We start from the raw sequence: 16437 nt of genomic DNA, 5'->3' as shown, positions 1-16437 counted from the left end.
TCCTATTGAATGATTAAAACTAATAGGATTTATCCTTTTAGGAAGTAGACGCACAGTGGTGACGGGGCTTTGACCGAGTGACTTCTCTGTAAATAGTGGAGTGCTCAAGGGAAATGTTTTGTCGCCTCTTTTGTTGTTTTCCCTCCGTATTGATTTTTCCTTATTAAAAGTGGCTGAGGTTGTAAGAGAAAGCTTTGATTGGAGAGTGAGAGAATTTTCAAAGACTGGGGATATGCAAACGATGCGAAACACTACAAGATCTACAACCTAGCTTAACAGAATGTACCATATATCTAGAGAGGTGGGACTTGAGGTAAATTTTAGGGAAGATTGTGTACAAATGGGTGGAATAATATTATATAGAGAAAGGATCAGCGAGGCAGTGTTTCAGATGTATGATAATATCCATTCAGGTTCTCTTGAGTTGGATTTTAGAGGACTGAAAAACGACCAATCAGACAAGGTAAGATTTGGAAATCAAATTGATTGAAAGTCAGAAAATACATTTCTTTAGCAAGATCTGTTTTGCCATGAAGGTATGAATTGTGGTTTGGCAATAAAATTAAATCCAAAAGTTTTGTCGATTTCAGCATAAAACTCTTAAGATTACAAGTCATTTGGAAGGATAGAGTGAGGTATGCTATCATAAGGGGAATAACTCAGTTGCTAGGCTTATATATTTCCTTATAAAAATAATTATAGTAATAATAACCAGATATAGAAAGATTCTAACCATTTCATTTTTGAGAATGGCACGGAAGAGTAAGTATAAAGGATTCTTTGATGTTTGGAGAGCGTGGTTCCCAGAACCCAAAAAGCGAAAAGGAAAACGCAAAGTGAATGAAAAATGTAAGAGAAAAATATTCTTACTTCGGCCGCCACGTAATTTTTTTTTTTTTTGGGGGGGGGGCCCGTAGCCTGGGAATGCGACATTTAGCACGAGTATGTATGCCAGTTCTACTTACACAGGTGCACAGTGCTCGGGTCACCTATCTCCTCATTTCGTCCTCGACCTGAAGTACACTTATACAGTCACTACGGTGCGGTTTCGTGATTCGCTGTCATTTGCACTTGTGGTAACTGTTTCTTCTTAATGCAGCAACATCGCATGCATTTGAAAAATAATAATATCCACCACTATGATCGTAATAATTATCAATAACGCATCAGGGATGCCTGGTAAGACGAACTTATTGCCGCTAATCCACCCAGTATAGGCCTATAGTCTATGTCCTCCATCGAGCTTAACGGCGGCAGTGTTGTAATTGTAACCTCTTGTGGAAAGTACACACACTGACGATTTATATATCCTCTCGCCATCGACCACAGGTGCACGTATTCATCAAACAATGCCAATTGAATGAAAAAACCAAATGATGCATTTCCTGGTCTCTGGAAGTACGGAATATAATTTTATCATTCCCCAAAAATATCTCTAAAACCCCCGATCGTGAAAGTGACGTAACACTGGGTCTGATTAACACTAGGACCAAACTGTTGGGACACGGAGGCGGGGCGTTAGCAACCCCATCCCAAAACTCATCACTTCCGAAACACCCAAAACGTTCATGGTATAGTCTGTCGTGAGCGGCCATGGGTGACAGTGAGGCCCGAGAACCAACAGAGCGAGTGGCGATTTCCGATGCATACATTGCATCCGAGAGCCTCGGAAAAATGTGACATGTTTCTGCAATATCTTTATTGTTTTTACCCTTTTCCGTATAACGGCAGTCTGTTCTGTGAGAGCTTGTTTTGCAAATGAATTATAACAACCATAAACAAAGCAGTGTTAAACTTATCAGTAATCAAAAGATATAAAAAAAAAAAGATGGAGTAAAAAATAAAAAGACAGAAATGAGACCAGATTCCTGGAATGAAATCGAAGGTTACGACGGTGACGTCTGCACAGGATTCTCCAAAGTGAAAGATTTGGTGCTCGCGGCATAGAATACTGAACAGGGGTAAAAATGGGGCATTTGAAAGACGAATATGAAGATTTAGAGGGAGGGAATAAAGGTAAATTGGTCGTCGGGAAAATAGATTCCTTTCTTTCGGATGTATTCTGCTGACGAGAAGCCTCGTTGCCAATTGTTGGAATTTAGCAACACTTTGGCCTTTGTGACGAGGAGAAATGCTGTAAGGATAGGATTACAAATCTGTAATATATATTTCAGTAGATGACATTTACGTCATAATCGTGGCAACTTAAAAGCAGAATTTAAAAATATTTACGTATTCTCAGATGAATTAAGTCTATTTACGGTCGAATTTATGTTCAGTATCAAGAGAGATTTTCAAATAGCGATATAATAATTGTAAATGTTAATACATTAACCACATTTATATTAAAGTTAACGAGCACTTTTTATTAACTAAATCAGAGCGAATACGGCCACCGCTCTGACTATTTTTGAAGCTTAACACGGGTAATATGAATATACATACGCAGTGAAGTTGTGTGGCTAATTTGTGATATATATATATATATATATATATATATATATATATATATATATATATATATATATATATATATATATATATATATACAGTATATATATATATGATAAATGAGGGTAAAACACTAAAGAGAACGTGAGACAAAGAAAAATAGCTAACAACGTTAAGCAACCGAAGGGAGGCTAAAGATCTTCAGTAAAACCGATTCACAAACTGTTGGAGAAATAACAGACTTCAGAAAATATCTGGTAAACAAAGAATAATACATTAGAACATATTACTACCGGAATGCATACATTTTACACTGTAAAAATAAAAAAATAAAAATATTGACGACGCTGGCACCCTGCCTTCTTTTCCAGTAAACCTGAAATTTGGTACCAAAAAGCATGTTGTGGCCCATAGGGAAAGCCTTGTACCTCATTGTTAGCTACTAAGGGAAACCGTCTTCATGACAAAGAATAGCACATGGCGTATATTGCTTGTATTCCATACAGCCATTGTTTGGAATACAATAGTGGATCATGCCGAGAACAGAACTTTCCTCAACAAAACAGGACACAGTGTCTAAATAATGCAGAATACATCCGTACAAAACACCACCTATTTAAGTCTTTCATGACGATTTAGGTGTGAGGGCAGCAAAGCTTGGTGACAAGTTTTCGGTTTTCTTAGGCCTACCCAGGAAAAAACTTGAAAACATTTATCCTTTTTGCAAAAGTATTACTTTCCAGTGTCAGAAGAAATGTAGACGAGGTGAGTAAGTCCTTTAATGAACTGTTTTATTGCAAAGAAAAATTATTTCACGGCCCATCAGAATATTACCAATGTCATCGCCTGGGATAAAGGGTAGAATACCCCCAGTTTAGAAAGGACAATTTTTTTTATTCCTTGGTCGTTTATTACATCATAAATCCAAATCCATTGTGTAATAGAAAAAAGATGTACTAGTTTATTTGATATAGAATATTTATTAATTATCCGAAACATACCTCATGTCAAATTGATTGTTGGTCATCTTACTTGCTTATGAGGCATTTGGGTTCTCCGAAGCAAATCGTCCACGACACGTAAATAGAAAAAAATCTGAGAGCAGCAGAAACGAATACATGAAGAGACCCCGCACAACTTATTAATGTTATAAATAAGTTTAACGAGACCGCTGAGTCACAGAGCCAGACTCTCAACAGGGCTCGTCCCTAAGGGACGGGCCGATCGATGAATTTCGATGAATTATCGATTTTTAGTATTTTACAGTTTTGGACTGGTATATGTCTAAATAAGCATGTCCTGAAATATTATTGCAAAAAAATTTTTTTAAGTTTTTTTTTTTTTTTTTTTTTTTACATTTTTGTTCACCGCATTTGAGCCGCATTGAGCGAAAAATTGTCGCAAAATTTCTGCATGACTTATACTTTACGTTCCTACTAGAATACACATTATCTACAATAAAAACTGGCCCTCTCTATCAAAAAAATATAATATCAGAGTCAATATGTATCTCGATATCGCCCTGTGAGCAACATTGTGCGACAAATTGTCGTGCAATATCTGTATGACTTGCCAATTCTGGAGAGTAGAAAGTGAGAAATTTACTTCAGTGTCCAACTAAAACTACCCATTTTCTACGATAAGAGCTTGTTCGTTCTCTACAAAAATTAAAAAAAAAATATATATATATTATATATCTCGATATTTTGAACTCGTTATCACAGATGTAGCCTACCATGCTAACTAGTAAACATATAATGTTTTATATTTCTTGACATATTTCTACTGCGTATTTTCGGAAGTATGAAATTATATAAGTAGGTAACAGTTCCAAACAGAGCGTCGGGTTTTACCAATAAACAATCTCGAGTTGTGGCGATATCCCAGTGCCTTGTGACGCATTTCCTTTCCGGATTTTCTTACCGTGTAGTGCATTCACGCAATTCCATTGCCGTGAGCAAGAGAAGTACCATCCTTATGAGGGAGAAATTTGAACGACTGCGTCTCGGAAGTTCGTTACGAGAGAGGGTCGAAGCAAACGGGAATTGTCTCGCCTGGGATAGCAACAACACCAGAACGCTCATATCTAAGTAAGGGATTTGTTTTCCTTTATTAGTGATTCCTATTTTGCATAATATTATAATAATGATTATATAAGAAAACAAAGCTTTATTTTACTGCAGTGAGTTGTCGTCTGACTCGTGACTTGTGTAGGCTTGGTTGTTCAGCGTTTGTTTACTTTATCCTCTCAATTGTTTGTTTATTTGCCTCTCCAATATCTGAACGGAAAACATACACAGTGGTAGCGTATATAGGTTATGTATTAAATTTATACTGATAGCATATACTTTTATAGGTTATGAAGAAAACTTTAAGGTAAGTGTAAAACGATGGTAACAAACCTTTCCTAGAATACCATGTCCTGGCCTAACCTCATTAGGGCATTTATTTTTATAATATAAGCATATAGCCTACTATTTTGTATAGGTAGCATATACTATTTTTATAGGTTATGGAGAAAACATTATATTGATAGCACATATTAATGAATTTTTGTTATGAAATATATAGTATAAGCCAATATTGCTTCCATACTTTATCCGCAAATTCTTCTCCTTTCGAGCCTCCCCAAGATGTAGGCAAGTGGCTCTTGGTTCAGTCAGCCGTTAAAGATATGTACAAATTCCGTAAGATGTCACACTCATTCACTCAATTCTTACCCCACTCTTCTGGTTTTTATGTTTATTAAGGCCCACTGCCTGTTATAGAAGACGCCTAAACTTTGCTGCAAGATTTTAGGCATTAATTTCTGGGATGGAATTGTTAAACAGGTGGCAACGAGAGCTCGGGTGAGAACAGCGTCTAATTTCATTGTCATCCATCCAGTTACTGACCAGAACCACTGGTGTCTAACTTCACTGATCATGCAAGTCCTTGGTGTCTGCCATATAAGTATTCATCTCCTTCATGTTTTACACTGAAGTCCTTCACTTAAATAAGCAAACTGCTCCTTCCTTTCAAGTAGATACCGCTGAAAGTTGCAGAGTTTGACGCAGCTCCAGTCAAAATGCTGATTTTACTGTCCTCTTCCAAGTTGCAGGTGACCGTCTCTCAAATTCCATTTGGAGTAGACACTTCCATTAGAACCAGGAGGGTCTAGTAGACATTCCTCAACTATGCAATGAAGGGCTGATTCCAGACATAACAAGAACCCAGGCCCATTTGCTTCTGACTTCAGACATGTCTGGGAAATTGACTGTTATGCCATGTGGTCTTGCCTCGAACTGAGGAAAAAAAAAATTGGTAAAACTTTTCCTAATTTAAATATGAAGAAAACAAAAAAGCAAAGATTATATATACAGTATACATAGTTGTCTGATATCCAAGAACGTACATGTAAGTACACGTACACAAATACACATGCACGCACACTATGTATGCGTGCGTGTGTTTTGGCGTGCATATATTCAAGTATTTTCCTGCATATAGTTAGATGAAACAACCCAAGGATGTTTTAGCATAACAAAACTCTTTAAAATAATAAAAAACGGAAGTGATAAAAAAAAAATTACGACAGCCAACAGAAACATCATTGTCTTTTGACAACCAGAATATAATTTCCCCTCAAAACAATAGCCAGAAATACCACATCGCAAATATCTGCAGAGACGACACTTTTAACAGATCAAATCAGTCAATCAAAACTGGAAATACCTTCAGTCTCTTTGACTCTACATCTGGCGGGTCATATCCCAGCAGGAAGATCTTGGTCTCCTCTGATGGCTGCACGGCTCCCAAGAACAGCTGGCAGTCGCTTGGCCATGTCAGAACAATGGCGTAGGTAAGGTTAAGGTCTTTGTCGCTCGTGTACCTGGTAGTAAAGGAATAAAATATAAGTTTAATGAGGTCTTTTTCTCTCTTGAATTGATAGAAGAAGATCAGGAGGCCGATCTATCGCGCTGCTGTTTTTTTTTTCATTCACGTTCATCCATTTTATTCAAACGGTACAAGGCTAAAAAAGGAACGGGGCTGCCTCTCCTATTGGCCTCTGCCTTGGAAAAAGGAGGTACAAAATCGTCCTTCGCAGTTTACTGGTGCAGGGCGTGAACTATTCATCTGTAACGTTAGTGTGGAAGAATATCCCCCGAAACTGCGTAAGCAATTAGTGAAGTTTTAAGCCGAGGATTCCAGTTTGACAATATCTCAACAGTGGTAGAAAAGTTAAACAGAAATACTGCATCACTCGAGAACTAACCCCTGTCCTTCGGTTCATTCATTCATTCATTCATTGCGTTTCTATGAGAATGCCAACATAGAACTATTAGTCTCTAGAACACTTGCAAAAACCAGCTGGAGCGACAGTAAAATATAAACAGCAGTAGCAGCAGTAAAATAGAACCAGTAGCAGCAATAGAAGAACAGCAGGAGCATTAGTACTAAAGTTTATACCTACCAAACTCCCGGAGTAACGGTGTCGTTTTGATACGTCCATGGACGTGAGCTATAAACTGCGTCGCCATTGATGTCGATCCATGCTCCCATTTGCCTCAGTCGTTCTTCCATGATAGGTGGGATACGACCGTCCGCTGACGGGCCGACGTTAATCAGGAAATTACCTAAACAAACGCGGTTTCAGTCATTAATGCACATAGCCGCCAAAAAATAAACATGTACTTTAAGCTAATTGATAAGAAGTGTTTGATAGACCGAGTTCAATAGAATGGTCTGTACTTTTGAAAGACTCCTTTGGTCCGGGTAACATTTATTTCTGTGATAACCAGCAACCCTCTAGTCTCATGGCTTTGTGCTACGGCTGATTCTTCTCCATTACTGACATCATCTCGAATTCTCTCCCTACTTTGATTCCTCGTTAATTTTCATAATTTGCCATCATCCTTCAGGACTAGACCCCATTCTTTTTCCTACTATTCCCTTGCTTATTTTACAAAGAAAACCAGATGCCTCTTCGTATTTCTTGCGTGAAAAGTTCTTTAGCTCATGACAAACCCTTCATCTTGTGAGCTGAATTACATATAAACAACTGGCTATAAAGTTGATAATTATCCATTGCATACTGATAATTAGGATTAATTATAACTTGTAATTATAATGCTCAAGTATTAACTCTAAAATCTGAAAAGACAAAACAAAATAATCAAGACATTTAGATCTGATTACGCCTTCAGGCTAGAAGACTGGCCATCGCAGAATTTAGCCAGTTCACCACGTGGAATGAAAAGAGTCACACTTCACGCTTTAATGAGAGGAAAAAAAAATAACGATGAAGAGACAAAGAACGAGATGAGACTACTCCTGCGAATGATTTGATTTTAACTCGTCCTTATTTCTAGTTGTTATATCGTTTTCTAAACCCAACTGGAAGGTTATGTAGGCCTAGATGTTTTAGGAACAAAATATCTTCTACTTTGATTTTTACTTGAATCAAGAAATATATGTATATATAAACTTATATTTATAATTATATTTATGTATGTATACAAGCACACGAAGCTAGACCTACAAATTTACCCCCACAGCTGATAGTCTCAGCCATCTGAGAGATGAGTTCGTTGATGGACAGGTAATCTTTCACCTGCGCCTCTCGCCTGTACCCCCACGACTGTCTGTCAAGCGATATTCCTCTCTCCCATTTGTGCGGCTGAAGAACCCCTGCAATATGCAATATTATTATTATTATTATTATTATTATTATTATTATTATTATTATTATTATTATAATTATGAAACACATTTCTATTTTATGTGATATTTCCTGAGGGACGTGATATTGTTAATCATAACTAGTATAAAAAACATCATGTCTGTAATTATGTGATAACAAATATTGACTTGATCTTTATATATTATATATATATATATATATATATATATATATATATATATATATATATATATATATATGTGTGTGTGTGTGTGTGTGTGTGTGTGTGTGTGTACTATGGTGTCACAAGGATCACGCGGCTAATGTACTGCAAGAACCAGTGGAAACAATAAGAACAAGTACTTGGCGCTTGCGTGTATCTAATATACACTTCTTCAAGGTACAGTACAAAGTGATAAATATCTGAGGGACGTCAAAAAGTAAAAATGAATATATAAATAGAATTGAGAAAAAGAATCAGCAACAAATGAAAGTGTTAGTAAACAAACAAACCGTCCACAACCAAAGAAATTGCATTGTATTTGTAAAGTTATTGATAAATGAAATATAAGAAAAGTGTGATAAAACTAAAAGCAGATTGTATTTCTGATATTAGCAAGAGTTTATATAAAATACTAAATAAACTGAAGTGCTAGGTATTTGTACCTCTTTTTGTTTCCTTTTGGCTGCACACACACACACACACACACACACATATATATATATATATATATATATATATATATATATATATATATATATATATATTACTCTGAGTTTTCCTTTTAATATTATGCAAAGAGCATAACACCATTCATTTTAAGTTCTGAGTCGTTCCTTCATTATTCCCGAGTTCGTTAATCGTCCGTTTCACGTAAAGCGTGAGTCACATATAATTAACTAGACAGCGTCGTAGTTTGTTTGCTGAACTGAACTGCTGCTCTCTGCTAAATGATTCTGATAACATATTTGGTACCTGAGTCGATGCTTTAAATTGTTAATGCGTCATTCAGGACAGACTGTGTTGAATCACTCTTGCTTTTAGTATTCCCAGAACGCGCCACGGGTCTATGCCTGGAAGACCATCGCGTCATCTTTGTTTTATGCCTAATCTGGCTGATTTCCAATTATGACAAACCTCATTGCCAGCAGAGATTCCACAGAGAATGGTATAACGACACTCTATAGAAAGACTGATTAATAGAACAGGGCAGACAAAGGTAAAAGGGTCCCTAATTGCAAATTTTGTCCTTGCTTCCTGGCTCCACACTGTGATTAGAGAGAGACAGAGAGATGACTGTATCTCTGTCAACTGAAGGATGAGTGACTACGTTTGTACGCGTAGCTGTACGTAAAGCAATTGAAACGCGATGACGAACAATTTGTGCCAAGGTTGTAGTTATTACCAGCTAGCCTTATGTGAGCAAGGTCTCTCTAGAGGCAACCCGTGATGTACAAAGGTAGTCTCACTGTCTCACCAACAGCAAGATCGAACCCATGGTACAAACGTAAAGAGCAAAATATAAAGGCACAATAGTCCTGATTTCATGACAAATATAACAGCTGCAGTGGAAGAAGGACGCTTTAGTTTAGTCACTAATGGATAAGCTGGTACTAGCGTTCACGAATGCCAACCATTACCTAACCGACTTCTTCATGTGGGAGCTGATTAATGGCTTCACTGAATCTGGCTAAGCTTTGCAACAATTTGGCGATATTTTGATATATATAATCTTGGCGGGTTTTGAAATTCAAAGTTGGCAAACTGACGACGTCTCCAGCACAGATTTTCGTACCTGGATTGTAGCAGGTATAGTACGATCCATGTCGACAGAACGTTCCGGAGCCCCACCGGTCGTTGACGACCACTGTCCTTTTAACGGGTGACGAGCTGAAGAGCCAAGACAGAAAAGTGGTCGAGTTCCAGTACCAGTCTGGGTCCAGTTCGTCGCCATCCGCAAATACGATTTCTGGGTGATAACGCGTTACCTGATTGGAGAGACAATTAGGCTCTTGTGATACGTAGTGTGCAGGGATTCAACTGCTGTAATCGTCTCTCTCTCTCTCCACTATTAAGACCTTGGTGGTTCATCCATTAATTAGTTCTCTCTCTCTAGACCCTTTGTGATATATTCATTCTCTCTCTCTCTCTCTCTCTCTTCTCTCTCTCTCTCTCTCTCTCTCTCTCTCTCTCTCTCTCTCTCCAGACCCTTGGTGGTGTGTCAATTCATCTCTCTCTCTCTCTCTCCAGACCCTTGGTGGTGTGTCAATTCATCTCTCTCTCTCTCTCTCTCTCTCTCTCTCTCTCTCTCTCTATACAGCTACAGACCCTTGGTAATATATCCATTCATCTCTCTCTCTCTCTCTCTCTCAGACCCTTGGTGGTCTCTCTCTCTCTCTCTCTCTCTCTCTCTCTCTCTCTCCAGACCCTTGGTGGTGTGTCAATTCATCTCTCTCTCTCTCTCTCTCTCTCTCTCTCTCAGACCCTTGGTACAGTGTCAATTCATCTCTCTCTCTCTCTCTCTCTCTCTCTCTCTCTCTCTCTCTCTCTCTCTCTCTCTCTCTCTACAGACCCTTGGTGATATATCCATTCATCTCTCTCTCTCTCTTCCCCACACACCGTTGACTATTGGTGATAATAATCAGTTCATGGGCTGCCTAAGATCAAGAGCCCGTGCCAACAGAAAGCTTGCTTAATCTGAAACAGCGCCAGGAGAGTAACCATAATTGTGTACGCATATGAGGCTGGCAAAAAAAAAAATTTTGTCTAAAATGTTGGGAGAAAATTAAGCAAGAAAAGGCTAAAGATGTTATTAGTGACAGAGTAGGCCCCCCTTGTTACGCCTCAAAACACATGTCCAGACGCCCCCCACCCCCCTAAAAACTTATGTAACATCAGCTAGTAACCCGCCCCCTCAAACCGAATTAATATGTTTCCCTTTTTTTAATGCAATAATATATTCAAGTCTAGCCTAATACCTGGGAATGATCACCTTTAGGTTTTTCTTCATACTTTTATGTTATGATATTAAAGAATCGCACATAAATTTGAAATGGAAAATGTTCTTATGTTTAGAAGAGGATTAATATCATTTGTGATATTTTTCCCAGTTATATTTACGCATAAAGTAGAGGACGTCGGAACTCTGAAAAGTGATGAGTTTGTGATGTTTTTTGAAACAGAATTATGCAAAAAAAAAATTTAAATGCCATATTCTCAATATTACTAAAATATAAGAAAAGTTTGTTGCAGAATCATGACTATCTCTCTTTTGTTCTTCGACATCTACTACGGCTGAAACTCCCTCCCCACTACTGTCACACTCATAACACTTCACCATAACCCCCCCACCTCTCTCCCCTAAGGCGTTACGTAATTTTTGAACGGCCCCAGAAGAGAGTCAGGGGGTGCTTAGAAGGAAAGGCCTTTTAAACGATCTCAATTACGTGCAAATCATAGGCAGGAAAGCTTGATAGAGTCGAAGCATTATTATCACCATTATCAGGCGAGTTAACCACATAATGGACGCGCAAAAGCTATAATATTCTCGGCGATGTAACTTGCAATGCCATAGAGTTCCGGCAACACTTTCGTCGCGACGAATTCGTTGGACTGGGAGTGAGCTTCTCTGTCGAGGTGATAGAGTGGGTTGAACCACTCGGAGAGCGAGTAGTACACGCCGAATCGGATCTGAGGCGTCTGAGATCTCACGGCGGAAGCCAGCTTCCCTGAGAAGATACGAAGACAATTGAAACAGTTTTATCATCATTATTATTATTCAGCGTTCGTTAGTCTGAGAAGATGTCAGCCGAATTAATACTCGTGCATTCTTGGAAAATATTAATGTCCCAGTCGTGTTGATGTATTAATATCTTGTCTAGAAACAATTTATTTATATAAAATGTATTAACACATCAACACAACCGTGGAATTAATCTACCTCATGCGATTGCAAGGATTTAGCTAAATGCCCTGCGCACACAATCTATAATATAAGACCCTCTGGATACGCTTGATTCAAAAGCTATTCATACATGTACCGCCAAAAGTTTACTTGGTAAGTTCTTATCCTTAAAATGTACAGACATAATAAAATCAGAGCCCGCTCTCGCAAAGTTTTAGTCAGTGTTCCAAGATATCTGGGCGACAAACTCTGTCGGATTTTAGCATACATTTTATCCTTATATAGCAAACTTCTACTGAACAGGATTTCCGGGTATGGCTGGCAATTCATTATTAATTAAATTCATACATTTCCTTTTAAAGGTATTATCATGTAGGAAAGGGAACTTAGCATAAATACTTATCTTTGGAGCGGTATATATGGTAACAGGTGGTTTCATTTTCAAGATTAGGAGTTTGCTAAGTACTCTATAGAAATATCGGGATGAGAAACAATTGTTAATGAAAAAAATTGACCAAGGATTCTGTTTCTTTGTGGATGAGCAACAAACCGATTTTCAGCCCTCTAGCCTTGGTAGTTTTTAAGATATGAGGGCGGACAGAAAAAGTGCGGACGGACAGACAAAGCTGGCACAATAGTTTTCTTTACAGAAAACTAAATGGAGAAGGAATTTGATTTAACCGAGAAGAATAAAAGGATATTGCTAACGGTGTAAAAAAAAAAAAAATATGCATATTATCGTTCAAGACATACCAACTAGATCCTTATTAGGACCGACGTCTTTGACGTTCCAATTCCAGGAGTGTGGAGAGGGCCACATCGCGTAACCTTCGAGGTGCTTGCTCGTGAGGATGACGTAACGAGCTCCCGAAGCCTCGAAGACTTCAGTCCATTCTTCCGGGTTGAAGAACTCGGCCTTGAATTGGGACGCAAAGTCTTGGTACTTGAAGTGCGGAGGGTAATTCTCCATCATGAAGTGAACGTATTTAGGGTGGCCTCCTGTTTGTTTTAAAGCACGATTGATTAATGACATTATTGTCATTGGAAAGAGAAACCCACAAGATTCATTTGTAGAAGAAAACTAAAAGAAGTTTTTGTTTCGTTTATTATTGTCATTGTTAATTCGGAGTATTGTTGCAGGTCAGAGTGAAAGTAAATAGAACTTGTCAGTGCTATATCATTAAAATTTCTCTGCTATAAGTCAGATCTTAAAGTTATGCGTATTATTACAATAAATTAAGAAATGATGAGGTATGATTATATTGTTTAGTAACATCTCCGTGAATGGTTGAAGTTATTTTTTTCGACACCAAAAAATATTCACGTAGAACAAGCCAAAAAGGGTATTCACTTGCTGGGTAAGCACTGATGCAACTTCTGAGCTAACTGCATTCTTGAATACATACATACATATATACATACTCAGTGCTTAAAAGCGTGAAAAGAAAAATGCATGAACTGACGCCAACAGCACCAAATTACACCGACCTTTCCAGTCCTTCCAGAACTGCTCTGAACCAAAGGATGGAACTGAGAATAGCCCCCAGTGGATGAGAAGACCAATCTTGGCATTGTCATACCATTCGGGCAAAGGACGCGTATCAAGGGATTCCCACGTCGGCTGGTATCTACCAGCAATCGGTGCCCACAATGCCACAGCACCTGAAGGAAGAGAAATAGTCAAGGAAAGTTGATATAAAATGCAAAGAAGGGACATGTGTGTTTCAGTGAAGAACGTGCCTACGGGTTCATTTTAGCAATGTTTTCAGAACACTGGTTGTCAAATTTAACACATTCCTTTAGCCTTACGAGGTCATTCATCATTTTTAGCAAGTTGTTTAGAATGCAGAAACACTGGTTTGTCACGGGTTCATTTTTTTCAGAACACTGGTTTCAAATTTAAGCTCTTAGCTCTTATTTCCTACAGGTCATTTATCAAAGCAATTTAGTTCACAGAGTTGGACCTAACACCTACATTGTCCTTTCTGTCTGTTGTTCATTCAGACTAATCACATCTTCTGCAATTACAAGAAACAAAAGTATATTTTCTCCGGCAAAGTTTTCTCCTCAGCCACTTCATATGTCAGTGAACAACCGACACCTCTAAACTGATCACGGATGTGAACGTGCTAAACAAGCCCGACAAACTGATAAGGCATCCGCCTGGGTTATGAGAAAACTTCTTTCAAAGCCGATGAGTAGGATAATAACGTCAGGTATAACTTACGTAAACGAGGAAAGAGAGAGAGAAAGAGACTGGTGGGATCGGATAACAAAGAACAAGAAGGTGTCCTTATTTTTCCTTTTTTATTTTTTTATTTTTTGGTGACCTCTCTAACAGTTTCATTGTGTTAGTTTCATTGACTCTTTATTTAGATTTAGCGTTCCTCAGACCATATGCAGAAATGAAATAATGGTACGATATTGGTAACAAATTTAGTTCATTTCCAAATAAATGATAGAAAAAAGAAAATAAACCCAGCGATGAAGCCACTTCCTAAGCATTCAGGATGCAGACAGATAAGACAGGAAATGTTTATCATTAATTTCAGCTGAATAGCTCACTAAAGTCATGCTTCTTTTTGTTTCTTGGAAATACGATTAAAAGTAAAGGAACAGACCTTATCCTGTTGCGCCTTAGCATACGGGTTACCATAAGTCACAAAATTGCAAATTTCTCGCGTGTCCCAGGTTCTGGTAATGAACTAAACCGTTAAGTGACTTTGAGACTTGAACTTCGTAAAATCTCCGCCAGAGTCTAAGCTTCAATCGGATCTAGTCTCTTTTAATATGCAACAGATGCCTTTTAGATCAAAAATTTTCATCAGTCTCCGCCATAGCTCAAACATCTCTTCTTAAATACATAACACTGGTCGTTGTAGTCCATCCGTTAATGAATAAAAGTGTTACATATTGTCAGGCAAGCAGATGTTTGTCCAAAATTAGCATATAGCATTTCACATAAAATTTGACATAGAATTCACTGAACGCATTTGCATATTTATGGGGAATCATCTCATTTCAATTCAGAAGCACCAATTACTCATTTTCAGTCGGGGTTCAAAAATTGTGCTATATATAATTTAAATGCTGGAAGTGTTCAAAGTGATGTCAGTAATACCATAAGTGTTCATATAGGTATAATATACTATAGATCTTGAGGTACGATTACCGCCACATTCATTGTTCAACAACAACAAAAGGAAATTCTGTAAAATTTATAAGAGCCTGAGAGTCACAATGAAATCCGTAGACCAACAGAATAAGTCATTTCTTCTTATTTATCATATCACTCAACTCATAACAAGTTATGTTTTTTTTCACATACGGCTTTGAAGTCTGTCGAAGTTTGCTTAGCGAATTAATACCCCTTTCCGCCTTAATCCATAAGAACGTCTGCTGATGCTGCATACTAATAAAAGCATTTGGGAAATGATACAGCAGAACATTATCGCCGTCAGGTCATTCTATAGAGCAATTCAACTCACCAGTCACTGCTAGGAGAAGGTATCTCGACGCCATGGTAACCGAGACTGAAAACTCTGGTCATACACATTGCGGAGGATGTGGTGGAGAAGCTGTCTCAGTATGGTGACGCCACCTTGTATCCTCTGAAGCTTGGCGTGATTAGAGAATATCATCGCAGTCCTTTTTAAACTTCTGTCTATTATAATTCGACATGAAAGTTCTCGATATAGGTTTTACTATAGAAAGGTTGAACGATATGTTATTCGATTCGCAGGGATGTCGGTAACATATTGAGAAAACTTTCTTAAGTTGACACATGATGAATTGATTTGCCAAACACGCGAAGCGTATGTTTTTTTAAGACTGCTTCCTCTCGGTCTTTGAATGTTTTTAACTTATTGTTCAGACGAACAGTAAGCTTTTGTGTTTGGGAGGCAGGGTGGGGGGAGAGATTTGGAATTATGAAATACCTGGGTTATTGGACGGGAAAAACAAGAACGAGGAGACGGGGCAACAGAAGCAGTGAGGTATATTCGCCTCGCAAGAGAAGCAGTTTAAAAATCACATGGTTTTATGAGTAACCACCAAAAATTGTAGGGGGGAAAGAAAAGCATTAAAAACAAGTAAAAAATACTGCAATCGAGTTTTCTGAGCGGCGTGGCCACCGAAAATAGATCTATCTTTCGGTGTTCTCGGTATAATGCTGTATGAGCCGCGGCCCGGTGGTGGCCTGTCCTATATCGTTGCCAGACGCACGATTATGGCTAACTTTAACCTTAAATGAAACCAAAACTACTGAGGCTAGAGGGTCGCAATTTGGTACGTTTGATGACTGGAGGGTGGATGATCAACATACTAATTTACAGTCCTCTAGCCTTAGTACTTTTTAAGATCTGAGGGCGGACAGAAAAACTGCGAATGGACAGACAAAGCCATCTCAATAGTTTTCTT

General features: G+C 38.2%; 1 protein-coding gene across 2 annotated transcripts; it reads right to left on the bottom strand.

Moving 5' to 3' along the window:
- Positions 1–4754: 4754 nt before the first annotated feature.
- LOC136829247 (alpha-L-fucosidase-like) lies at positions 4755–15638 on the bottom strand. 2 transcript variants are annotated; one of them, XM_067087590.1, is made up of 9 exons: positions 15507–15638; positions 13507–13680; positions 12772–13017; positions 11679–11842; positions 9910–10102; positions 7981–8121; positions 6905–7067; positions 6166–6322; positions 4755–5735 (listed from the first exon to the last, which is right to left on the bottom strand). In XM_067087590.1, exons 1-9 carry the CDS (start codon positions 15538–15540, stop codon positions 5622–5624), a joined length of 1386 nt encoding a protein of 461 aa, XP_066943691.1. In that variant the 5' UTR covers positions 15541–15638; the 3' UTR covers positions 4755–5621. The 2 variants fall into 2 exon arrangements, with proteins under 2 accessions (XP_066943691.1, XP_066943692.1); XM_067087591.1 differs by lacking the exon at positions 15507–15638 and adding an exon at positions 13994–14140.
- Positions 15639–16437: the final 799 nt, after the last annotated feature.

The sequence above is a fragment of the Macrobrachium rosenbergii genome, chromosome 44 (genome assembly GCF_040412425.1).
Source record: "Macrobrachium rosenbergii isolate ZJJX-2024 chromosome 44, ASM4041242v1, whole genome shotgun sequence".
In the NCBI taxonomy this organism is placed as follows: Eukaryota; Metazoa; Arthropoda; class Malacostraca; order Decapoda; family Palaemonidae; genus Macrobrachium; species Macrobrachium rosenbergii.
The sequence above is the reverse complement of the archived record's forward strand: the minus strand, read 5'-3'. Positions and strand labels throughout refer to the sequence as shown.

Excerpts from the sequence above, each read along its gene's own strand:
- LOC136829247 (XM_067087590.1), bottom strand. The coding sequence starts at position 15,540 with ATGGCGTCGAGATACCTTCTCCTAGCAGTGACTG. Across the intron at positions 13,681-15,506 it reads CCTTCTCCTAGCAGTGACTG|GTGCTGTGGCATTGTGGGCA; the intron begins GTGAGTTGAATT and ends CTCTTCCTTCAG. Across the intron at positions 6,323-6,904 it reads ACCGTTACTCCGGGAGTTTG|GTACACGAGCGACAAAGACC; the intron begins GTAGGTATAAAC and ends CTTTACTACCAG.